We start from the raw sequence: 25,560 nt of genomic DNA on the forward strand, positions 1-25,560 counted from the left end.
ACCATTGCTGCAGTGCAGGGCCAGAGCAAGCAGCTTTGGGGAGCTTCAGGAGCTACTCTCCAATAGCCCCAGCAGACCTTGGTGTCTGCAAAAGCATCACAGCCTGGCCAGAAGGAAGGTATAATGAAAATTAGGTAGAATGAATACCACTCAGAATGACTTCTTGTATTTTTCAGCTTTAAAACAGAAGATGGGCTACAGGACCTGTCTGGACACACACATGAAAAGAGTCTCTTTCAGAAACACCAGCTGGCCTGTGATGGAAGGGAGACTGGAGAGGTTTTAAATTATTAACTGCTTTCCTCTTCCAGGTGCTGATGAAATCTATAACACCAAAACAAGATCTTTGCTAATTTTTTTGTATTCACTGAAAGGGCTGGAGCTATCAGTTGCTCAGAAGAAGAGAAACACATGTTTTTGCAAGGCCCAGCTATTGCTTCTGTTACCATTGGCAAGCCAGCGAATAGCTGCCTGCCCAAACCAAATTGCAGCACCTCAAATACAAGCACTCGTACCCCGGTACTTTGAATATTCTCAAACCAACGCTGATCTCTGAACTTGTACTTTGAAGCAGTAGGAAACTTACAAAGATTTTGCTGAAAACAGGTATTCAACATCATTTGTTGACAATTCCAAACATCAAATAGCCTCATGTACCTGTTTGGTTATTTAAACAAAGCTTGTTCAGTTTGCCTGCCAAGCTAAATGTTTCCGAAGTCGTCATTCAGACAACCACTAAGTAACACAAACTGTGAAGACAGGTCTTCAGAAGCCCCAAACCAAGCCTTGCAGCACATCCACGGAGCCCACTGAAAGAATAGAGCTCGGCTTTATGTAGGATTACTGAAGAGCAGCTATTTCTGAATTCCTCCGTGAGTTGTCACTCTTGCTCTGCAATAAGAGTGCTTTGTTCCTCTTCAGCCAAAACCAACGCTGCAATACACTAAAGACTGCTCAGGAGCAACATGGCCTCTTTCCAAAAAAAGACTACCAGTTCATGGACTTGTTCAGGAACAGCTGCTCCTCCATACCTGTTTCTGAATAGCACATGAGTAGAGAAATGCTGGGAAATCTGTGTCACCGGAAATGTCAAGCTTTGGACTAGTGAGATATGTTACACACCTACATGCAGTTTGCTGGGTAGCAAATATGAACAGTGGAGGTTAACTAACTGTCCTGGCTGAGTTGTATGAAAAGCTGTTAGGAAATCAGAATGGTCACTACAAAACCTTAAAGATCAAAGACTGCAGTCTCTGCTGGCAGAGCCACCATGGGTTTCCCAAAGGATTCCCATAGAGCTCTCCTTGCGGTACCACCTTCCAGCTTGGATACAACCAAATCACTGGCAATTTTCATGGCCTCTCACTCTGCATACACATGATCCATCAGGAACATGCCTTTTCACACACAAAATGATATTCTCACATGGAAAATGAGCAATTTATTTTGCATATAAGTTCAATCTTTGTGTACAAAAGTTAACATGCAAACAAGTACATGAAAACTAGTGTCATGTTTTCTAAATTTAATTCCAAAAAGTACATTGCACAAGGAATAGCAAGAAGACATACTGAACAGCTAAGTACAATTCATACATTTTAAGATAATACTTTCTTTGTCTACTCTTGCCTCTTGGAAGACCTCTCTTAATTCATCAGACTTAGCCACATACCTACTTGCCTTCAAAACATCCCACAAATGTTTGTGAATGTGTAATAAATGCACAAGACATGCCTCCCATAAGTTGCACTAAGGGTAGGGCTGCATTTCAATCAAATGAACAATAACTATGTACTTAAAGAAAACTTTCTTAATGGGCATGTGGCAGTGAAAAAGAATGTCTTCATGCATCTATGCAATGTGGTCTCTGTCCATGAAGATCCAGTGAGGCTTAATAGTCGCATGAGGAGGATGTGGGATGCCTTTCCTCCTGTCTGCTTCACTGGCTCATGCACCTCTAAAACTACCAACGCAGCTTTTAGAGCACTGTTGGTAATTTCACCAACCAGTTTTACCAACTCTCTCTTCGAAACTCCCACACAGCAGAATTATCCAGCTTGCACCCGCATCTTGTATGCTAGCATGGAAGAAAGCTTGAGAGCTAATGCTACACCCACAGCTGTTTTCCACGAATCTGAAGAGCGCAATCAGCCTAATTGTTTCTTTGAAGATAGACCATCCTTTTCCTGTGGCCTAATTTAAACTCAGCATTAAACGCATATAAAGCTAAAAATGGAAAATCACTCATAATTGAACTTGTAAAAGACAGAATCTATTTTTCATGAAACAATCTCAAATTCCTTTTTTTTCCTTGTATATATGGTTTCCCACCTCAAATGGAAAACACTATAGCAATGACCCACTCAGTTATGAACTCCAGCATTTCTGACCTGCAGCAAGTAGGACACAAACCAAGGTGAAAAAGGGTGGCTTCAGAGCTGACTCAAAGTGTACCAAGGTCAAGTGAGAGTCTGCTGGAACCAGGATCACGCCCGCAAGGACTGCAGACCTTCTGAGACAAAAGCAGTACATGACAGAGGAGCACAGAGGCAATAGCAGGAGGCCAATAAACACTGGCCTTTCACTGAAAATGAGCAGCTGTTGGGTGTTATGATAAGCCGCTAAAATAATGCTGTTTACTGCCAGTGAGTAAGCAGTTTCAGAGCACGCTTAGTACAACGAATGTTATACTAGCAACACGTGCAATTTTGAAACACAAAACATCTTCAATTTAGCAGGAGAAACTGAAGTTGCGATATACTCAATAACCTGTTTGGTTCAGACCTCAGGGCCCAAGTCACATCCAGCTGATGGTATGACCTCCACACAAAGACCGGCATGCAAGGAGCTAGTAAAATGACCCAAACAAGACATATTAATTGGTCCTAGCAAAACCCGTGAACTGTGCTATCCATTCTTCAGCACCATCTACTGGTACCATACCTAGCATCAAACTATTTGCCTGCAAGCCACGGCCAGCTGTCACTTGCCCATTCCTCCAAGAAAACCATGGACCTCACCAGGTCCAGGGTCCCTCTATCACTAACAACAGTGTTTCCCATACACCCCAATGCCACTTCTGGGACTTACCAAACTCCTTCCCATGCTGAGATGCCTACAGGTTAGACTTGAACCAGCTCATGTGGCACCAGGGGCCTGGATTAAGCCCATTCTAGCTCAAAAAATGAGATGATGTATTCCCATGACCAAGGCATTCCTAACCATACCTGCAATATTGACCTATAAATATCCTTGGATCTGCTGACCACAAAGTGCTATCTGACAAGCGCTATCTTTCTTCCTCTTCATGTCTCTCTACCACCGTTTGGGCTTCAGTCACATCTAAGTGACATCACCACACTCAAGTGACTTTGATGACGACGCTCTACTCAATCAAGAGTGGCTTCAGGAGGACAAGAGACAAAGTGAGAGGCACGGCAGCATCCCCAAGGATGTATGCACACTAAGCATGGGGAAAGGCAGATCACCCCACCTGAGCCTCTCCAAAATGGAAAGGTGTTTCTGTCTCACCACGCAAGCTCTGGGCAGCAGTTGCAAAATCAGCCCCCAGCAAATACTGGAAACACAGGTCACAGCTGGTTAGGCTGCTTCTGGAAAGCAAAGCAGTTGAAGGAAATGTTTGCATTAATAAAAGGAGGCTTTCTGGGGCCACGTGGATAGTTCTGGAGACTGGAGTCAGTACAATGCAAAGGCTCTCATCTCTGCTTCAGCGTCCTCATGCCCTGTTGTTTCACTGCTTTAGCTGAATGCTGGGAAAGTGTTGACAAGGATTTCAAAGGGACGTTTCGAGTCTAAACACATTGTTGAATCCAGGCCCTTGGTAGTTGTTTTGTTGCACAAGAGAAAGGAGAGAAAACATGAAATGAAAAACCCACTGCAAGCACTTTCCCAGGGCACAGGCGCAATCACCCAAAGGGCTGAAGCCCAGCCAGTCCTGTGCCCTGCCCACCACCAACTCACTCGCAACACTTCACCAGCCTAAAATGGACACCGCCAGATCGGTCAGCACTGTGTCATTTGTTTAAATGGCAATTGTGTGGGTGCTGACTGGCATCTCCACTCTCCTGGATCAAACGCCCTGCCTCACCTGGCCCTCCCCCTGCCAGCCCAGCACCCAACTGGAAATAATGACCATTTCTCAGGGATGCTGCCGGCCTACTTAGTAGAGCATAGCCTGGAGAGAAGATGAAAATTACCACTGGCAAAAAAAAAAATTCCAACTGAGATTTTTCAGCCTATTTTGGGATGACATGTATATGTAAAGACAGAAAACAAATAATCTTATTTATCTTATTGCATAAGAAAGCACCTTTGAAGATTCAGAACAAACAAAATTTACCCAAATGGAGGGTAAAGGAGGACCCAAACAGAGATGATAACTACTGACATTCCACTTTAAGCCTGATTTTTAGGTCTGAACATGGAGTTTAAATATATAATACATAATGTAGGCAGAAGTGAATTTCACCCTCTGATACCCGTGTTTTTTTCCTGTTTGGCTCAGTCACTTAAAGGAACAACTTTCCCCTTGAACTCTAATCATTTTTGAATGAATTATTAAAAAGCCTGACTTTACAAGCAGATTTCCTTTTATATACAACAGCGCAGAAATAAAAGAGGAAACTGATTAAACAGGGAACATGACAGTATTCACTTGACAGCATACTTTGTAAAAACCAAATTGGGCATGTGTGGTGCACGTGTGCACATCTGCGGGTGAGGAGGGGCGGTTTCTTTCTTCAGTCTTCCTTTTCATTTAGAATAACCGTGCACTGTTCTGGCACTTTCAATTTTAACATATCCAGCTAATTATGATTTTTTTTAAAGTTGGTATAGCTTCTTTAAAGATACAAAATATTTTAGCTTGCATTTATATTTATTTCTATAAATTTATTTTGAAGTAGTGGAGCTTAAGTTGCATTCTTGAATGGTTTGCATTTCATCTCCAAAAAATCCTAATAACTCTGGAATATATAACTTATTCCTTCTTGTTGCAAACAGACTCTAGATTATATTCATAATAAAAACCAAGGGATGCTGCCAACTCTCTTTTGAAAAGTCACAGCAATAAGATGTCTATGTTTTGCAACTTCATGTACTTATTCAAGACTGATAAAAGACTTCTTTTGAAGTAAACGATAAGCGTGCAGTACCTTGAAGTGATCAAAAAGGGAGTAAAATAGCTAAATATGCCTTTTGTGTGTGTGTGAAAGCAACCATGTTTATAACAGCAAAGATGTAGCATGAATGGGAACAGTTTTCCCATACCTCCATGCATTAAAGGGAAGCTGCTCTCAGGATAGGTGGGCACATGGGACTAACCGCTGGTTTTGTGTCCAGCCACGGCATACGCTGAGGCTCCTGCTGATGACAGGGGAGCCAGAGCCCCACTGTACCCCTCACTGGAGCGCTTCTCATCTGTGTTACCTTTGCACCAAAGACTTTGCCTTCAACGAACAATTTAATCCAAAAGGTAGCAGACAGAGTTCCCTTAGCTCTGTGGTTCCTCTGCAACACATTTTTTTCAGATCCTTTCTGTCCATTTCTGCAGAGGGCATACACGTTCAATAACTTACACATTTGTCCATATTAGATACTATTAGCTTCCCATATGAATCTCATTAAAAAAAAAAAAAAAGATTAATGAGGAACATGAACATACTAGCCAGCTTGCTTTCAGAAAATCACAAATCCATGCAAGAACATGATGACAAGATGATTTTGAATGAAAATAACACCAGTACAATCCAAGCCTAGGAAATTATTCCTCTGATATTATGGTCACAAAACACTAAGGCTGATTTTCTGGGTACAAATCAGACTGTGAATCTTGGTCTACATGGCTACCCAGAATGGTACCAGTTAACTCTTTAAAACCCTCCTGCATTCGGAGGACCCGCACAATCCTACTCACCACCCAATGCCAGCTGAGGCTCACTGGGAGAAGCACCGTGATGCCGATGCCTTGCCCTGACCCTCAGCACTGGGGTGAGTTCTGCCCACAGTGAGTAACCACAGGGGACACGCTGCCCAGTGATACACCCAATACCAACCAGCCAGATCACATACCCGATTACTGGCTAACGGCACAGAGCAGACGGCATGTATCCTCTCCAATGCACTATCCTGCAGCCTCGAGTGACGCTGATGTCTGAGGACTGTTTGCCAAGATACTGACTGCTGCACTGGGCCCTGGGGTCATACATCAAATGTTCACATGCACTGACAGATGTTTATGTTGGTCATCCTGATTTAACTCCCATTACATCATTTACCAAGCTACTGATGTTATCATAAACGATTAAACAAGCCGGCAAAGGAGACTCGAATACAAATTTGATTCCCTCATTGTATGAGGGCACTACACTCTAGACTGCATCTTGCTTTTAAATCAAATTGAGCAACTGTACAGATTCTTTATTTCATTTGAATTCCGTATGAAAAAGAGCCTTTTTTTTTTTTTTCGGAAGACTGATTTCATTCATCATCTGACCATTGCAGGATGAATGAAAGGTATTAAAAGGTAATTGGGGGGGTCAGACTTTGAGTCATAAATTATTGGTATAAAACTAAACACCAGTTTCATACTTTCATTAAGGAGCCATTCAGGCTGGGATTCATTTCAGCTACCTTAATTCCTGAATGTCTGCTGCACTATTTAGTGCTTCCAGTCACTTCTGGTTTGTGTCTGGACTATTTTAACATACTGAAAATAACTGTAAGTTTTGAGGGAGTAAAATTAATAAGCAGGGGAAGTCCTCAATCTAGTGTGTACATAACATGCTTGCTGCCTGCCTACCGCTGAAATATAGTCTTATTATCAAATAGAAGGGGTTAAATTTAAACTCCATGACTGCCTCCCTGCTTGCTGGGCTGTCATTAAGTGTGGGGAGGGAATAGGAAACACTTCACACATCTTGTTTTCCGCTTCTAATATATTTTTGAGTTTTCTAGTGCAGGCTTTGCTTGGATGTGTAATCACTGTGGAATGGCTACTATACCCTTGCTACGCTGCATAATACTTTCCCTTCCTCCTTCTGTAGGATTCCTCATGAAAATAGGCACTTTGTGTTTTTGGCCCTAAGGACAGAACATAATGTACTGTCTCTAGGAAAAAATTGAAAAAAAAAATCATTAAAAAATTTTCCACTACTTAAAAAAAAAAACCAACACATGAAGTACTACTGTATTTCTTTTACACACATGACCTCATAGATAGATGTGTGCATACACACACACACACAAATGCATTCAATTTTCAATTTAGCTATTTATAGAGCTCTATAATTTTTCCTGGCTCAAGTTTTAGTAAGCCTTCCCTGATGGGGTTCAGTTCACACGGTTTTGCAGCCCTACATTTTGCTTTGAGTTCATATCCATGGAACACCCCCTCCCCACCCCCACCTCCTCCTAGAATCCCATTTAATGTTTTGCTGATTAAATTGGCCGGTTGCTTTACTGAACTCATCACAAAAACCAGTGGGTTTTTTCTTTCCCAAGGAGTCGTGTGTGTTTTGTCAGATTTTCCTTGCAATCTCCTAGTGGCAAAGCTCATGGATGCAGTTGCGTCCATCTACAACCACCCTCTTTTTGCTGATGTAACATTTGACGCACTTCTAGAGGGTCTTGGCAGAGAGTCACATAAAGGTCTTCCAGCCATGCTGTTGCTCCCTTAAGTAGGAGCAATGCAGGTTTTGGGAACATTTGAGAGTCATGGAGCCTTCCAGCCAAGACGGCAGCAGTTCTGGAAGATGGGCATCCACACGACGCAGTTTGCTTGTTCCACTTCCAGTGAGATGAGCAACAAGACTGAAGTGCTCAGAGACCTCAAGGCGGGGAAAACTTTTCTCACCCTGGAGTCAGCCTACTCTTCAGTCCTCTCCTATTTCAGCAAACCGGCTTGTCCCAGGGTGAAGGACACCCCCAGCTGGTACTTCATCTCCTCCCATCCCCTTTCCAGCTCTCCAGGCTGGGAGGCAAGGCTGAACTGCACTGCAACCCAGCAAGCTCCTGTTTCGTGAATGCCCACTGAGAGATAAATGCCCCTTTGTGTAACTTTCAGCTAAGTTCTGCTTTCTTCTGGTAAGAAGTCACCCCCCTGCTGTGTCAAGGTGCAGTGCTGGAGCACACAGGCAGACAAAAACAAAAAGAGAAAAACAACTAATTGCCCTCTCTCTCCATTTTACAGAGCTCAGCTTACTTGGGCCAGAGGCGTACCGCCTGCATAAAGGACAGAGAGGTAGAGCTCAGAAAGTAAAAAGCTATTAAAGCGAAAACCCATGAGGCAGATAACAGCTTGCTGCCAGACTTTTCAAAATTTAAGTGTTGATTGTTCAGAATTTATGTCTAGATTTTTCTTAAGAATGCAATTTCCTGGCACATGGTACAAGTTGCTCTAGACCTGCATGTCAGCACAGCAGGCATCCTGTTGCAAAGGTTATTATGGAACTATTGAATGTTTTCATGCCAAATTTGTCCAAATTAAACCGAGGGGAATGGAAACACTTTCCCTGGATAGGTGGTGGTTGCACTAGGTGGGTTTGTTTATAAGGAGAATAAAAGTTACAGCTAAATATAAAAGCAGATATATCATAATATTGTCTGAGAACTTGAATAACATGTCATTCAGCCTGCGTGCTGTGGAAAGAACACGAAGGTCAAGTCTAAAATAAGATCAGTGACTGTTTGACAATAGAAACATGTAGGAGGTAGAACAGGAGAATTTTCCACATTTTTTTAAATGACATTTTTCTTTCAAAAAATATTCTTGCCTACCTTGCAACAGGTCTGATGCAAAACCCCATTGAACTTCGTGCAAAACGTACTGCTGAATTCGGCATGTTTTTGATCAACCCCCTGGCAAACCTGCATTAGTCATTTGTGCCAACTGTTTACTTTTTTTGCATTATGCTCAGTCGGGAAAATGAAAGAAGGCTGCTCTGTTGCATTTTTGGTTTTAGAGAGTTTCACTTTCTGCTTCAGCCTGCTTCCCTGGAAGCCAGAGACTTCAGCGAGGCTACTGCTATCTCTTAAAGATAAGCACATGTGGGTTCGTAGCATTGGGGAGCTGGCAGAATACCTGGCAAGGTCAAAAAGGAAAAAAAAAAAAAAGGAAAAAGACCCAAATCACTACTTGAAGTACTTTAAAAAATCCAAAGCGTTCCTTTTTCATTTTGTTCATCCACCAAAACCTAGGGTGAAAATATGATGTCGGAGACTTGTCATTCCCAAAAGTGCAACCAAGGCAGGGATTTTAGCCCCTCCCCTGTGGCAGGGGAACTCGCAACCCCAGTCTTGACAGAGACATCCAACGTACTCTACTTGTACTTCAGCCAGTGATGTCGCAGGTGTATTTCTCCTTCCTCCCCTATATTCACTTTTAAATATGGTTACAGCCACCTCCCTGCAAAAGATGTTACAAAAGGAGCCTTGTAAATGCCCTAATGCCCCGCCCCAACAATCCCACTGACAAAATCCCATGACTTTAAAGCAAAGGCAGAGACAGTAACTAGCCAAGGCCAAGGTCTGAAGGCATCTGTCCTACTTTTCCCCCTGAGCTGTGGCAGACAGTCCATATAGTTTATAGAGCTAATTTTAAAACATTCATTGTCAGCATGTCACTCCACGGGAGGACTCTCAAGATTTCAAGTATGAAGGGTCTGGGGCAGAGGAGAGAGATTTGGGGGTAGAGCATCATCTCCCCAGCTCACCCAACCTATCCCTGTCCCCTGGAGACTGCACCAAAGCTCAGGGTGGATGAGGGCCGGCAGCTGTCCTTTGGCAAGCCCAGCCCCATGGCCCCCCTTTTGCTACCCGGCATGCCCATATTTCAAGCAGGAGCTCACGTCAAAATGAGCCACACGGTGCTTTCTTACTTCTCAAGCACAAAGATGCCTCTCTGAAGCAGCAGGATAAGGGAGGGAGGAAAGTGGTCAGCAAGGTCTCTGTCCAGGGGAGGAGTTGTCTCCTCTGAGGAACCTCTGACGATGCTGCAGGAAAGGTAGAGCAAGAAGCTGGTGCCTTATAACACCTTGCTGGGGGGGGTCAGGAGAGCACCCAGGCACAGCCTGGCCTGAGCCTGCTTAGGGCAGGGGGCCTGCAGGGACAGGTCCTGGTCAGGTCCATGCTTCACAGCCCCTTCCGCCTGACCTCCAAACCCTGGGGCAGACACAGCCAAAATTAGTACAACACTGAGGGCTGGCACACGATGGCTTTGACCCTAACGATTCCACTGGGAATGCAGTATTGTTCTGGCCCTATTAAGAATAATTTGCATGTTGTCTAATGGCCCTGGGAGGAAAAAAATAAAAATAAAAAGGGTGGCAGGCCCTGAGGGAGGAGAAGAGGAAATGGGAGTGCTGCCATTTTTTTCTGAGAACTGGCAAAATAAGAAGGCTGACTTTCTTACAGAGCCAGAGGTAAAACTAGTCATTGCAAAATTATTTAATATCTAACTTAATCATCCAGCCTTCATCACTTCAAGGCAGGGTTTTGAGAACCCAGGCCATTTAGCTATACCAAAGAGCTCTTGTCAAACCAGCCTGGTAGGAACCTTGATCAAGAACCTTATTTTAGCGGGACCCTGAGTCTCTCCCAAGGTGCTGGTGACAGTGACCTTTCATAATGAGGAGTTGCTCTCAACAGAAGGGTCTGAACTACAGAGACAAGGGACATCTGCACACAATGTTTCTCCATCATACTTGGAGCCTTACATATAAAGAACAGTCAGTAACACCAAGCTGCCACAGTTCCAGTCTTTTTTTTGTTGTTGAGAGGAGTTTCTTTAGGGATCAAAGTGTCCTCAAAACCAAACGAGCTGGATGTCCATCCCTTCCAAGAGAACAGGTAGTTTATTCCAGCTATCAGCGACTGCAAACCAAACAGCTTCTCTCCCGCTGTCAGTTTTAGCTCTAGGCCAGTTATTAAAATTAAACAGTTTCATTTGTGATGTATTTGTGTCTGCAGGGAGGGAGAAGGGAGCAGAGAGGGGAAAAAGAGACAAGGTTTTCTAAAACAAACCCTAAGCCCATTTACACAGCGTAACAGCGTGCCACTGCTGCCTCTTCCTTCAGCCCATTAAACTGCCACAGAAGTCCCAGCCTGCAGGATGTACTACCGTGCCCCAAGCATCCTTCTTGCTGGGTTGGGGGAAATAAAATAATAAAAAAAAGGCAAAAAATTCCAATTGCTTGCAAAGTAAACACACTATTCCCTTGTGAAATAATCAACTTTAACATATATGAAAAAAGGTACAAAGAGATGTCTTCACAGGTTTCCCCACCACTTGTGACACCCTGGCTGGAGAGCAGAGGAGGGAGCTCCCCTCCTCATGGTCCTAAAGCACCAGGGAGGCTCATCAGCTCACGCCTGGGGCTGAGGCACAGCTTTACTGGCTGAAGCTGAACAGGACCAATTTCCAGAAAGCTGCTGTGGTTCTGGTGAGACACTACCACCCCTGGCCCACACAGGCACTCTCAGAGGGATGTCTGTAGCATCCCGGGCCAGGTTCCCCTTACAGCCAGGATGCCAAGAGAAGCTGCGGAGCACTCTCCAGGCAAAACCCAAGGCAGTCTCACTCCAGTTTTCTACCACTGCAGTCGTGCCCAACCATCCACTACAACCAAGGCTTTGTACAATGCTTTATAAATCCATTTTTGGGTCTGCCCACACGCTCACTGCTATATGAGGCTGGATACCGAAGGTTTTAGCATCTGTACTGGAAAAAAAATAGCTATTGACTCCAACCGGGCAAGGATTTCACACATTCAGTTCAGAGCCAAATACGCAAATTTTCTACTGCAGGAATTTTTTGCAGACAGCCGTGAGCTACTGCAGAAGCCTGAACAGACTCCAGGCCGGCTCATTTACTTGCAGCCTTGATTGCCACCTGACATTTCAAACGAGCGGTTATTTCCTCCCTTGCTGCTGTATCCCGCTGCCGCACTCCAGCCCTGCAAGGAGGAAAGCCTTTCCCTCACCCAGGCTGCACAGCAGCGCTGCTATTTATTGCAGATCTAGGCAACGGGGAAAAGAACAGGTCAAGCTGGAACCTGAAAATACCATGGGCATTAGGCCTCCTTCTCGGTTATATTTGGGACCTTTCGCATCCAGCGGCAGACTGGGGATTAGATATTTAGACAGCATGATTTACTATGAATTGCCAGATGACTTCAGGAGAGGGGCTTTGGGTATGTCTAACTTGATCTAAAGTTTGCAGACACTTGGAGCACGATGCAGGATTTGCTTCTGTTATGAACGAGGGAGTTTTTACCTCAGTTTTTTTAATGTCATTTTTTACTTGAGCTGTGCGTACATTCTTGAGAAGTTCAACAAATCTACAACACTGACCATCTTACTCTGCTAATGGAAATGCCAGCTCATTTACTACTGTATTTGAATTTGTCTTTGAATTATTTTTAATTCTTTTTTCTCTAGAAAAAAGATTAGAAATAAGGTCCTCTACTACATTTTATAATACACAGTCTGAATACATGATGAGTATTCTTAAGAAAGGAGTTCTTTCCTTTAGAGACAAAGCTGGTAATAGCTATTCCATCACAAAGACACAAAGACAGGACTCTCCCATACTGCAGAAGGAGACTGGCCTCCCATCCAAGGTCCTATCCCGACTTTCCAGTGACTCCTGCAAGTCTCTCCAGAGCACACAACAGGAATTTTGTCTCCTAAGCCTCAGTCCATCAAGATAGTTAAAACTAACTTCAACCTCACGGTCAACCCCAAAGGCTTGATTATGACTCACCTTTTTTTTTTTCAATGTTTTAAAATTGCTTTTTTTCTGCCTGTATCTGAACTCTTAATGAAGCTTGTGGGTGGAAGCAGAAGAATGAATGTGAATGAAGATACTTCTTACAGGTGCATGTAACACAGCTTATTGCTCCTTCCCCTGAAGTGCCACAGACAGCTTTTACATATGGTGGGAATGGAAAAGGCAGGACAATTTCCTTCTTGAAACACCCGATGAACTGTGCTGATACATAAAGGAAAATACTAACATTGTCAGTTGCCATTTCTCACAGTGCTCACCTTTTTCCTAAATAAAAACTAGAAATCAACACCTGAAACTGATCTGTTTAATCTGTTTCCATCACAAGCATTGCTAAACACATCCAAACAGTGGAGCTGAAAAAATTTAAGCCTAATTTCCATTTAACTACTTCTTTCTTTCTTCTACCTCCTCTCTCCACTCAAATCTCACCCCCAGGTAGTTTCACAGTCTGACTCACTTTGCTCTTTCCCAGCCTAGTGAGTTCCAGCAATGACAAAATGTAATGCTACAGATTTGAATTTTATTCTAAGCCCCGAATTACCACGACAGACATTTTGTTCAGTGTTGTACCATGTATGGTTTCTTTTTTTTGAATTAAAAACATCAGCCCAACTCATGATAGCACAGTGGGCATCATTACATTTCCCAGACTTGGTGTGCTGTACAGCTAGCAAAGGACCAATTTCATAGCTGGGTTAACTGAAAAAGAGAGGTATTAATGCTTTGCCCCATATCCTACCATGTACTCAGTACTAGAGCCAAGAAGAGGAAGTTATGTTTTGACTGTCAGTTGCTTTCTCGAACAACTGTGCGACACCCTTTCAATCATTATGTGGGAAAAACGGGGCCTTTTCTTTTTGATTGTACCCGGCCCATGTATATAAATTACTCACTGAAGTACCCCGAAACCCACTGAGTTGCCTTTTCAACCCACAAAATGGAATCCTCCTTTCTATGCTTCAATAAAATGATATATGCACTGAAGGATGTTGACTATTTCTTTTAACTAACTCTAAATGTGGCAACTCGTAACAGATCTTCAGTCAGCAAAGGAGTAAATTCAGTGATGTGGGTGCTCTTAGCAACACAAGTGCGTTTACAATTACCTTTACAAAATACATGCAGAAGTAAGAAGTTTTTCCCGGATGGATGAGACTGGCAGTGCATCTATCCTAGTGTCCCCAGTCACCGACCAGCACCAGGTGCTCTGGGGGAGAAGAAATGTAGTAGATAATTTCAAAATAGCATTCCCTAGAGACAGGTCTACCCTCAGCACCTGGTGCTCTCATTTTAGCAGCTGATGTCAAGTTTACCCCAAGGTGTATGACTGCCCTTTCAAGCAATTTTATTCGAACGTAAGTATAGATGTTTTTCTTACCCTTACTTATAAATACCTAAACCTTTCCTGAATGCAACTTAGTATCCACTCACAGCTCTCCCATGAAAACAGCTCCCAAAGGTTAATCATGCATTGCAGAAAAGGCTGTTTTTCTCTATTAGTTGAAAACCTGTGGCTTTTTCATTTGATCTTATTTTTCTTGCCGCATATACAAAGTAAACATAACTACAATTGTTCAATTAAGTGCCTCTTCCTGTTCCTATTGAAGTCAATGGCAACACTTTCTAAAATCAGATTTGTTTTCTTACTCATTAACTGTAAAGTAGAGAAACCTGCAAGGAACTTTCCAGCAAGGGGGATATAGCAAAGTCTATCAATATACAATAATTATGACAGCAAACTAACATCAGGATGAAATAACAGAAAATAAATTCCAGACTTCTCTTCTAGATGCATTTGGAAAAGTTATCTGGTTTCATAGTCTTTCAAGAGAAAAAAAAAAAAAAAGGGAAAAGAAAGCCATCAGATTGTTAATGAGACTGAAAGCCAGAGTAAAATAAAAATCCCTCAAATCTGTCATCAGCATTCATGTTTGCCAAGAAGGCCTGGATGTTATCCTGCTGGGGAAGAGATGATTTATGGCACCACACACCTTCATCCATCCTATTATTATATATGAAATGGAAAATAAAACAGGCCGGTACTGCCCTCAAAAATAATCAGTATTTTTCTGCCACCGAGTAACAAGTGTTATTATTATTACTAAATTAGCAGGAGAGCAGCCACGAGGTGCTCATAAATAAATTATTTTTAAAAACCCAACAAACCAAACAGGGCTGGACTCCACCCTCCCAGGGGCATGAAGGAAAATAAAACAGGCCAGGGAGGGAGGCGGGAAGGGCTGGACCTGGCGAACACCGGGGCCGATGGCCAGGCCGCAGCACCCGGGACCATGTCCGGCAGCCAGTGACCATTGCCAGCAGTGGTGATGGAAAGGGACGGTCAGAAAGGCCTGCAGAAAGCTGGGGACCGCCAGCCCTCCATGAGGCAGAAAGATAAACCGGGCAAAGAACCAGACACCCACCAAATAGAAGCATGCGTGTGATGGGAGCAGGGAGCGTGCCTGGCTGGGGCACACATCTGCACGCTCACCCCTGCCCACCCATACCCTTTGCCGTAACCCTGATCACCAAAAGGGATGGAAATACAATAGCCAGAAAATAAAAATTCACTTTGCCATGGGAGAGTTATTTAATCAGACCTACTGCAACGGTTTTTAGCTACAGCTGCTCAACTGCTGAGGCTGCTGACCCAGATCCCAGGCCAGGAGGGAGCGCTCGCTGCCCCGCCGGCAGCCCCAGGGTAGGACCACCATGCTCAAACGCTGCAGGTTAGCCCCGCGAGGCGGCTGCAGAGTGAGAGGGGAGACAAGGACACAGCAAGATTGCTGGCTGCTTGTGTTAGCGAGCGGAGCGGCGTACAGAGAGCCACCACTTCAGCCGGCCCTGCCCCCAGCCCCGGGCCTGGCATCTCTGGGTGGTGATGGCGGAGCACGAGGCTGTCTCACCAGTGTGCCAGGCACCAACCAGCACATGAGACCAAAACCACAGCAGAGGTTTCGGAGCGACACCTGAGCACCGCTCCTGTTTCTACATCCACCTCCCTCCACCATCCCAGGTCCAATCCACTGAAAGATGACCCTCTCATCAAGAATGCCTGTATTGGGCACAGGGGCTTAACGTTTGCTGGCAATGCAGGACAAAGTTCCCATGCTGCCTTAGGAAGCCCAGGTCCTGGTATCTGGCCGCTGAGAAAATGTTTCTGCTCCACATGCAATTTCACACATCATTGCATAGGTCTTGTGATTCTCCTGCTAGAGCTGTGCTTTGCCATCAGAGAAATGCTTGTGCCTCGGCAGAAAAACTCAACTGGATTTTCTTCATGGATTACCGACTCCAAATTTCAAGCTACATGCTCAAAAAACTAAGCTACTTACTGCCCAGCAGAGCTAACGCAGCAGCTCGAGAGAGGCCTTAATGCAGGCACAGAACTAACTTCTTTCTCAATATTGAAAGTAAAGTAAAACTTTTTAATAGGATTGCTGTTTGAACTTTACGGTTCTTTGCAAGATCAAGGCGAATGACATCACCTCCATAACTGAGACCCCTGGTTCTGAAATTTTAAAGGTCACAGTCAATACATATATTTAAAAGAAAAAAAAAAAAGACGAGACTTCTGAGAAAATACACAACCTAATGCTGTTGCAAGTTACTGAGAAAGCTATTATAAATGAAAGGGACTAGAGAACCACAATCATTTTCTCTTTCTGCCCTACCTCTTCTCCTCCTTGCTTCGGCACAGATCCTCCAGAGAATGAATTTCTCGCTCTTCAGCAACAGCAAAAAGAAAAATATTTTGATAATATTTTGAGAATTCGATTATAAACCCACAAAGCCACAAAAACTGGCAAAGGACCTACAAGGTGTAACACTTGAAACTGCCAATTCATTTATTTAACTGAGTGGATTTCAGATAGTTTCCTTTTACCAGTCAAACAGTGACTTGGGGTTAGCCCCGCTGGGGATTGAGTTGTTACAAGGCCACATGCTGTTGGTAAAAAAACTCAAAGTGCCTCTGCTCCAGTGCAGAGCATCCGGCTCCAAGCCAGGCACCGTCCCGCACTGGACGAGTGAGACGCTTTTGCTCAGGACTTGCAAGAGAAGCAACGTGCTGTGCAGGCAGGTGCCTGGCCAGACTGCTCGGACAGCAGCTCCAGAGCACAAAAGGGACGAGATCTTGGTCACTGCCCCATGTGTGAGCACAGGAAGGTCCCTGCGCTACATCGATATCCACGACCTCTAGCACTGTCCCAGAGGCAGACACATCTGCCACCCTGCACCTTCATGAGGGGGCTATGGACCATCGTGGGGCACGGCGGCTCTCCACACTTCCTTTCCAAGGTGTGCCACCGAGCAAAGAAAACTAATGATTTACTAGGCAAAAAAAGAAAAAAAAAAAAAAAAGAGGAAGCTCAGTGATTAGGACAGTCAACCCAGGAGAAGGGAAACCTGAGGTCTAGTTGCTGGTTCAAGAAACATTTATTCATTTGACTGTAGACAGACAGCTGTGAAAACGTATCAGACAGTGGGAATTAGACACCTTAGTTCGTCCTCCTCTGCCAAATGAAATCTCACCCCTGCAGAAGGAGGAGCCCTTTTGTCAATGGGAAGGACACCTCAGCAAAACCAGCAGCCATCTGGCAGGTGAAGCCTCCTGAGATGTTGGAGATGAGGGTGTATACTCCCCTGTCAGGCTGGAGAAGCTCTCGTAGGCAAACCTCCCATTACCTCCACAGAGGCCTTAACCAAGGAGTCACCAGGAAAAGCAGGGGCTTCTCCCTGGATGCGTTTGCGCATGAGGACGGCACATGAGTGACAGCAGCCGGGCCAGAGAATGCCTGTCAGCTTTGGGACACAGAAGTTCTTGGGAATGGTGAACTGCACAGCATGCTGAGCGGCTCTCCTCTCTAAAGGCAGGAGCAGCTCCTGGTTGGCTTGGGTGAGGAACAGCAAGAAGCCAGGGGCTTCTGCCACCGTTCTGGCTAGGCAGGCAGTAAGAGCATGCAAGCACTTATGTTCCACCTAAAGTCTATTTCAAAAATCTAAATCCTTCCCCAAAAGTGGCCTGAACTCTCAAACAGAATAAAGAACTGCAACAAAAGAACAGAATCGGATGAAAACACACGACCATCAAACGTAAATATTGTCATTTTAAATGATGCTTTCTTGGCTGAGCTTTCAACACAATGCTGCTTCTCTCACCTGGGCTTCTTTACACCAAAAATGTACTTGTCTACACATACATGACGGTGCCTGTGTCTCCTTCTACAGCTCTCATGCTCTTGCTTTTTCTTCAACAGCTCGGGGAAGAAGCCGTATGTTGGACTAGAAGCGCCCAGAGCTGAGCACAGCTCCCACATACATTAGGTTGTGTGCCCAAAGAGGGAACCCATCACTGCAAGACAAACACAGTTATTTCCCTCGCACCAGCTGCATCACTTCAATGTTCCCTACGTCAAAGTCAAAAGTCGCCAAGTGCGACATCCCGCTGCCAAGCCAGTCCTTCTGCAGCTCAAACACCAGGCTCTGAAAAATGAAATGAAGCCATTAAGTTGTCAGTCAGAAAGCATACATTATACCAAGTACTACGAAATTGCAGAGATGAGCTGGTTCTCCTCTTACTTCTTTTGTAACACAATTAAGATGTTATCAGGCCAAAGTACAATATTGTGGTATCCTGGCCTACATGAAAATCTTTGAAAGCTGCATTTATTTGCCACCAGAACCACAAGCTAATAATACAGCCTCCGTGCAGGCAGTCCCCATCTGTTGCTTTTTCTAAGTTTTGAATAAACCCATGACACTGTGTATTGTAAGGGTATTAACAGTCCCCAGACACCATTAACAGCGATGTCTAGTGCCTAAAATTTATACTTCAACAGCTATATCCCCCTCCAACCTGCCCTTCGAGATGCGTCTTTCCTTCCTCAGATCCTGAAAATACACTGCCAACTTATAGAACCGATTCAAACCAAACAGATAAATAAGAAAGACGTGGTAACCAAACTTCAGACCCAAGTGTAAGACATATGCCCATACAACAGACTCAAAGCACGCGCTGTCCAACTTACTCGCTGTGTAACATATGCTTATGACTAACTCCGATGCTCTCTTCTCTACTACTACACAGCCTCTAATAAACTAATCACTCCATAACATACCGGGGAGCCACAACATAAAGAAGGAGAAGGCTACAACAGCCGGCACTCCCACTTGTTGCAGGAACCTGCATGACAGGGAGATCTTGTAGGCAGCTGAGGTCCCACAAAGCATCACCACCTACAAGGCAATCAGCTACTTCTGAAGAGCCATTTATGGCACTTTAATAAGGTTTGTACACGGGGTATGGTGCAAATGCTTAGCTGAAGACTGAGTGCGTATATTAAAGCATCCTTTTCCACTGACAGATCCTGAAAGCTAGAGAAAGAAAAAAAGAAAAACCCACCGTCCCATGTCATCTTTGATTTCTTCTGCCTGAAGAGAGGATCCTAAAAGCTGTGTTTGCAACTTCATGTTAGTCTTTTGCTCTTTGTAACCAGCTAGAAGGTTTTGCCTGTGTTTAACAATCCCATGGCTTAAAGGTACCAGCCATTTAACAAACAGACAGGCAAAAGCTGCCTTGGGGTAATATTTTGCACATCTTCTTCCATGTGTACATTACAAATAACACGTGGCGGTAAATTGCATCACATGCATGCAAATTCTGGAGCTTTTGTTTATAGGAAACCTCATTAAATAACGCAACGGCTATTGATAAAAAGCATCTTTTCCTTTTCAAGGGAGTCAGTGTTTATAGTCCGAGTTTCTTGTATTTCTAACCATCAAGAAACATCTCCAGCACGCGCCTCATCTGGCCAATCACGTCTGGTAACACCTGTCTTTTCACATTCTCGGTTTTATTCATTATTTATGTTTCTCTTTACACAATACACCCGCAGGACAATACATCTCCAGCATGCTTACGGATTTGATCCAAAGCTTACTGGAGTCAACAGAATGACTTCACTGGCTCTGGAGCGAACTGAGGGCCCCAGCTCCGCAAACAGGCTTCCAGCCTGAGGAGGGACTTACGCACAAGTTAGGCATCCCAGCCCAGAAGTGCAATCGCAAAATCCCTAACCCTTTAGCTGCTCATCCTTTAATCAGCCAAGGTCTCCAAACGCCTGAACTGTTTGCAGATTATTTTTTTTTTTCCCAGTTATCTGTTTCGTGAAAAAAACCAAACACCGACAAACCCTTTGTAGTGATCCATGAAACAGGGGATTGGGGAATAGGTCCCTCTCTTCCAAGTGTGGTTCCAGCCACTGAGTGGAATCATCTTATGTGTGTGCATATATATGTGTCTCTGTGTGTGTGTCTGTATATATATACACACATATTTGCATATACATATATATGTATATAAATACACAGACACACACACATGCACGCACACACATTTTTTGCTCCCCCTTCTGGCCCCACGGATCTTGAATTTTTTTTCTTCTTGGTGGAAGCAGGGGAGAGCAGGAGAACGATCCTGCCTCCACTGTGACTTGTAGGCAGGAATCTGCAGCACTCCTCTGGGAGGTGTGCGATGTGGACTCCTGCTGAGGAAAGGACCCCAAAGCCTTACTCCCTCCATTATGGCAGCACACACAGATGTCCTCTGGATCCCTGGACACGAAAACCCTTTAGTCAGGCAGGTTCAGCAGTGGGAAGGCAGCATCTTCATTTTTTAACAGAGATGGTCAATGCGGGTGGAACGTTACTTAGCCTAACACTGACTTAGCAAGAGACCCAATGCTAAAAATTTAATGCGGTAATGCTTCACAAACACCAGGCTTGTGAATCGTGTTAACCGGGAAACATACTGCATTTTACATTCCTTTACACACGCCTCTTAAAGGTGTGCTGTGTAACTGAGTCAGCTCTCTGTATTTCACAGGGGACCAGACCTGAAATTGCTGGTGTCCTACCTAGCTGACCTCCATTTCTAGGTGACTTATGCCAGCTCTCAGCCCCTATGTAAAGTTTCTTCTTCAGTGTAACTTCTGCCATTTCTTCCTCCAACGCATTAATATCATAAACTTTACATACACAACAGGTTTGGTTTGTGGGAGAGCAGCTGGGACCACATTTTATTACAGTATATCAATTAATACAGGAAAAAAAGGAAAGAAATACCCTTCCAATTTCAATGTGGTCATTTATTTTGGAAAGAGAGAGAAAAAAACTTAAGGCTGTTAAATTGACTACCAGTGTAAAACCTGTCCATTTTCCACAAGTGGAAATCTTTCCTTTCTGAGTGATGTTGACGCCAGCCCCAGCCAGAGGTGATCCCTACCACAGAAACACAGTCACCCATCGGATCACAACAATTACTTGTTTTCCAGAACAATCCCACAGACACGGCTCCCAGCACCTTTGTTTCATCTCGAGACAAAAGACAGACTTTTCACACTGGACATACCCTATACCATAAAACCCCACTCCAGTCACCAACGCAGCTGGAGACGCCAGAGTCGACGGCCACCGGCCCACCCATAGCACCAGGATCCTGTGTCCCTCGTGCGCCTGCCTGGCGCATCACCCCTAACGGGGAGGGATGCCGGCACGCACGCACACACGCACACACATCCACATGGTCCCCGCTGCCCCCGCGCCTGGGACCCACCGCCACACGCCTGCCCCCGGCAGCTGCTGCCCCTTCCCACCCCGCCGCGGGACCCTGCCTCAGCCAGGGCTGGTGCTGCCAGCGGGCGAGGGCAGATGGGGGTAGGAGCAGGGAGACCGCTAAAGAAGAGGCTTATCCTTTTCGCTCCCGAGCTGTAGCTGCTGCCCCCCATCCCAAACCGCTCCACCGTAACCCCACAACGAGGTGGAACTTGACCTCTGGCGGAAGGCCTAGGCTGCTTTGCACACGCCAGTGCAGATGCCCCCCAGGCAAACGCACTGCTCCCCGCTACGCGAGTGCAACCCCCGGGGCACTGCCCACCCTGAGGCCCCGGTGGTGGCGAGCCAGAGCCGGGAGAGGGAAGGAGCGATCGGGGGACGTACCCAGCCTCCGTTGTCCTGGATCCAGTTGTGCAGGTGCCGGTTCAGGTACTCGGTCATCCAGGCGGCGATGCTGTCTACAAGGGGAGACATCTCCCGGTTGACGCTCTCCACGCACATCACGCCGCCAAACTCGAAGAAGGCCACAATCCTGCCCCAGTTAACCCCGTCTCGGAAGAGCTCCTCCACCACTGCCACGAAGCGGCCCCTGGCCGTGAAGGGCGTCAGGTGCAGCTGGCCGGACATTTGGGCAAAGTCCCTCTGGTAGCGGCGGGAGAACTCATCGCCCGCCTGGCGCAGGGCGAGGTGGACGACCTGGGGTGCGGGGCGCAGCCCCTCGGCCGGGGGCGCGTGGCTAGCAGCAGCCGAGCCGGGGGGCTCGGGGTGCGGAGACACCAGCCCAGTGTGATCAGAGGAAGTCCCAGCAGCAGCAGCAGCGACCGCAGCAGCAGCAGCAGGAGGAGAGAGACCCGGAGGCAGGGGTGCCCTGTCCTCGCCGGCAGCCCAGTCGTATCCCCTCTGCGAGAGTTTATAGTGGATGTACTTCAGCACTATCTCCCGGTTATCGTAGCCTCTTCTCCCCGGATGAGCCATAATTCCCAAGAGGAAGCAGCAAGAGGAAGGGAGAGAGGAAGAAGAGGAGCAGGATGAACCCAAAAAAGTAAAGCAGCCAATAATAATAAAATTAATAACACCAAAAATTATAATCCAGTTACTGTATCAGGCACGGTTTCATTCATGGTGGTGTGGGGGAGTTCTCAGGGTCTCGGAGGTACTTTTGTCTTCTCAGTGTTTCCTCCTTGGTTTGAGATGCACGGTATAAATAGGGATTAAAATGTTGTAAATACTTTACTTCCAGGTGCACATTTATTACTTATTACAAATTTACTTTAGGACCATTTCCTCCTCGGTGTTGAAATACATCTTAAAAAATATTATACCGATTCAAAATCAGGTGCATTTTCCCCTAGGTGCTGAACTACCACGGACACGAAGGAGCGGACGAATGCACACCGTAAAAACTGCAATTCAACACGATTTGCTAAACAGCCTTGGATGAACGTTAATCCAACGCACTTTAAGCTAGAAACCTCAACACTGCTTTTTTTTGTTAAGTTACACAAACTAAATTTCCTCTGTAAAGTACTTACTTGGACTATAAATATGTTCCTCTGTCAAGTTTCCTCTAAAAAAAAAAATAGCAACAACAAAACCCAAACATCACAAGTCTTCAGAAACGTTAAGTTCTGGCCGCTTTGATGCTTCAAGTCACCAAGGGGATGGGAAGGGGACAAAAAAAAAATCTCTCTACGATTTCAAATGTTTTTTCCCAGACTCCTGTTTAACAGACATCTCCAAAGATGTGTCAAAGCTCAGAAAATCCCGCCTCGCCTCGCAGCCCGGGAAGGCGAACAACCCCAAAGAGACGGAAAATCCTGGAGACCAGATGAACCACATTTGAATCCAAGCTCTCGCAGAAGTGCTCCGTTTTTCCCTCCAGTGCAACGTACAGACATAGGCATTTACGTAGTTTCATTCAGACACCGATCGCAGGAGCCCGGTGCTTCCACACACACGCACGCACACACAAAAAAAAAAAAAAAAAAAAAAAAATTATATGTATTTAGGAAATTAATTCTTTTTCACGAGAAAGAGCGTAAAAAAATTAACAAAAAATAAAAATAAAGAAGGAACATTGCTTTTGACTGTGGCTCCGGCGAGAAATGCCATTTCCCGAGCAGCTTTGTATCAGAGGAGGAAGAGCCCCGGCGCCCCGCGGAGGGGCGCGGACGGGGCGCGTGTGCGGTGCGACTGGTGCCGGTGGGGACCGCGGCCGCGGCGCCGCTGCCCTCCCGCCCGCCCGCCCGCCCGCGCAGCCCCGCGCACCCCGCCGGCTCCGGGCGGCTCCTCCGGGCGCTCCGCGCTGCTGCTGCCGGCGGCGGCGGCGGCGGCGGCGGCTCCGGGCGGCTCCGGGCGGCGGCGGCGGCTCCGAGCGGCGGCGGCGGGCGCGGGCGGGGAGCTCTCCCGGCGGCGGCGGCGGCGGCGGGGGGGAGCGGAGCGGAGCGGAGCGGAGCGGCGGGGGCGGGGAGAGGCGGGGAGGAGCGGAGCCCGAGGGGGAGGCTCCGGCCCCGGCCCGGCGCGGCGCAGCCGGGCGCGGCGGTTTCCTAGAGCTCCGCCTCACGCTTCATTCAAGAAAAGGGGGAAACGGGGAAGGGGGGCGGAGGGGGGGTGTGCTAAAAAAAAGAAAAAAAAAGGCGGGGGGAGGCGAGCAGCCCCGCGCAGCCCGGGCCCGCCCTCCATCGCGGCGCGGGGCTGGGGCCGGCGGCGGGGCGATGGCGGTGGCGGCGGGGCGGAGCGGCGCGGAGCGGAGCGGCGCGGAGGGGCGGCACTGGGGCCGCGGGTGGTGCTGGCGGCCCGCGCCGCCGCCCGCCCTCCGCCACCGCCGCCTCCGCCTCCGCCGGTGCGGAGGAAGCGGGCGACGGGGGCAGGCAGCGCGGGCGGGCAGCGCGAGCAGGCAGGCGGGGCGGCGGGGGGCTGCGGGCTGCCGGCCCTCCGCGGGGGAGCGCCCCCGCGCCCCGCTCCGCGCCTCTGCCGCCCCGCGCGGGAGGGGTGAGGCTGCTGCAGCTGCGCGGATTTATTGAAAAAATAAAAATAAAATAAAATAAAATAAAATAAAATAAAATAAAATAAAATCGGGGCTGGAGAGGACAAACAAGCCCAAATCACCCTTTTTAAACAGAAAAGCGGCCCAGGCGACAGACGGGGTGGGTCGGGGCGGTCTGCCCTGCCCTGGCAATAGCCCTTGCGCGGGCGCGGAGCCCGTGCGGAGCCGGGGGCCGGGGACAGGCCGGTCTCCGCGGGCTACCAATGCGGGTGCCCCCCCTGCGATGTCGGGTCCCGCACACCTGACCCAGGCACCCGGTCGGTTTCCAGGCGCTCCCGCGGGACAGGCGGGGGTTGGATTTGCGGGCTTTTTGTAGAGACGGGTACACGGCTTTGTCCCTGCGCCCGGCCTGAAGATTTTTTTTTTTTTTTTTTGATTGAAGAGGGGAGAGAACCGAACTGTTGGGAGGTGAGATTAGTCTGGAGCTTGACCAAAGAAGCGCAGCTAACCTTCAAAGTGGGTTAAACCCGCAGCGCTGGGCAATAGCGATGGCTCGGTCCCCCCTGCCACCCCGACACGAGGGCAGCGGTGAGGGATGCTGGGGCAGCCCCGGCTGCGATGGGGACCTATCGCGGGGTGCAGCCGAGCGCAGCGGGAGCAGGGGCTACTCGGCACCTTTCTCTGCTTAGCAGGAGAGGGCGAAAGAGACGTTTGATAATTTAGGCCGATTTTTGCCGATGTGAGGGGACTGGGATGATAATCTCATACATAAACTACCCTGAGCCTAAAAAGGCATAAAATGCATAAATAAAGCTGTGAACGTGAGTTTGTTTTGACAGGGGACGTAGGGTCCGAATGCGCTCTGCCCTCCAAGTCTCCATTTTCAGGGTCACGTTTCCCTCGCCCGCTGCCCCATCACGCGTGGCTCCCGGGCTGGCAGCGCCCCTGCCTGAGGGGGACGCGCGGAGCGGGGCGGGGGACGGCTCCAGCCAGGGGCGGGGGAGGCCCCGGCACCCCAGCGGGGAGGGTTCCCCGGGCTGCGCTGCCGGCGCCCGGCTGTGCCCTGGCTCATCCAGGGATTTGTTCCGAGGCCGCAGCGAGGAATTTGTCTCTGACGTGTACAAACCAGCCCCCCTCCAGGTACCTGAAGAGG

At 47.1% G+C, this 25,560-nt stretch overlaps 1 protein-coding gene across 2 annotated transcripts in view; it reads right to left on the bottom strand.

Moving 5' to 3' along the window:
* Positions 1-23,663, bottom strand: part of BCL2 (BCL2 apoptosis regulator) — a 191,872-nt gene extending 168,209 nt beyond the window's left edge. For both annotated transcript variants that reach the window (XR_012623546.1, XM_074826887.1), the window contains exon 1: positions 21,806-23,663. Coding sequence is in view for 1 of the 2 variants with exons in the window: in XM_074826887.1 (XP_074682988.1) it covers positions 21,806-22,396 (591 nt within the window). In the remaining variant the exon portion in view is untranslated. The remainder of the gene's footprint in view (positions 1-21,805) is intronic.
* Between the last annotated feature and the right edge of the window lie 1,897 nt (positions 23,664-25,560).

The sequence above is a fragment of the Strix aluco genome, chromosome 1 (assembly GCF_031877795.1).
Source record: "Strix aluco isolate bStrAlu1 chromosome 1, bStrAlu1.hap1, whole genome shotgun sequence".
Taxonomy (NCBI): domain Eukaryota; kingdom Metazoa; phylum Chordata; class Aves; order Strigiformes; family Strigidae; genus Strix; species Strix aluco.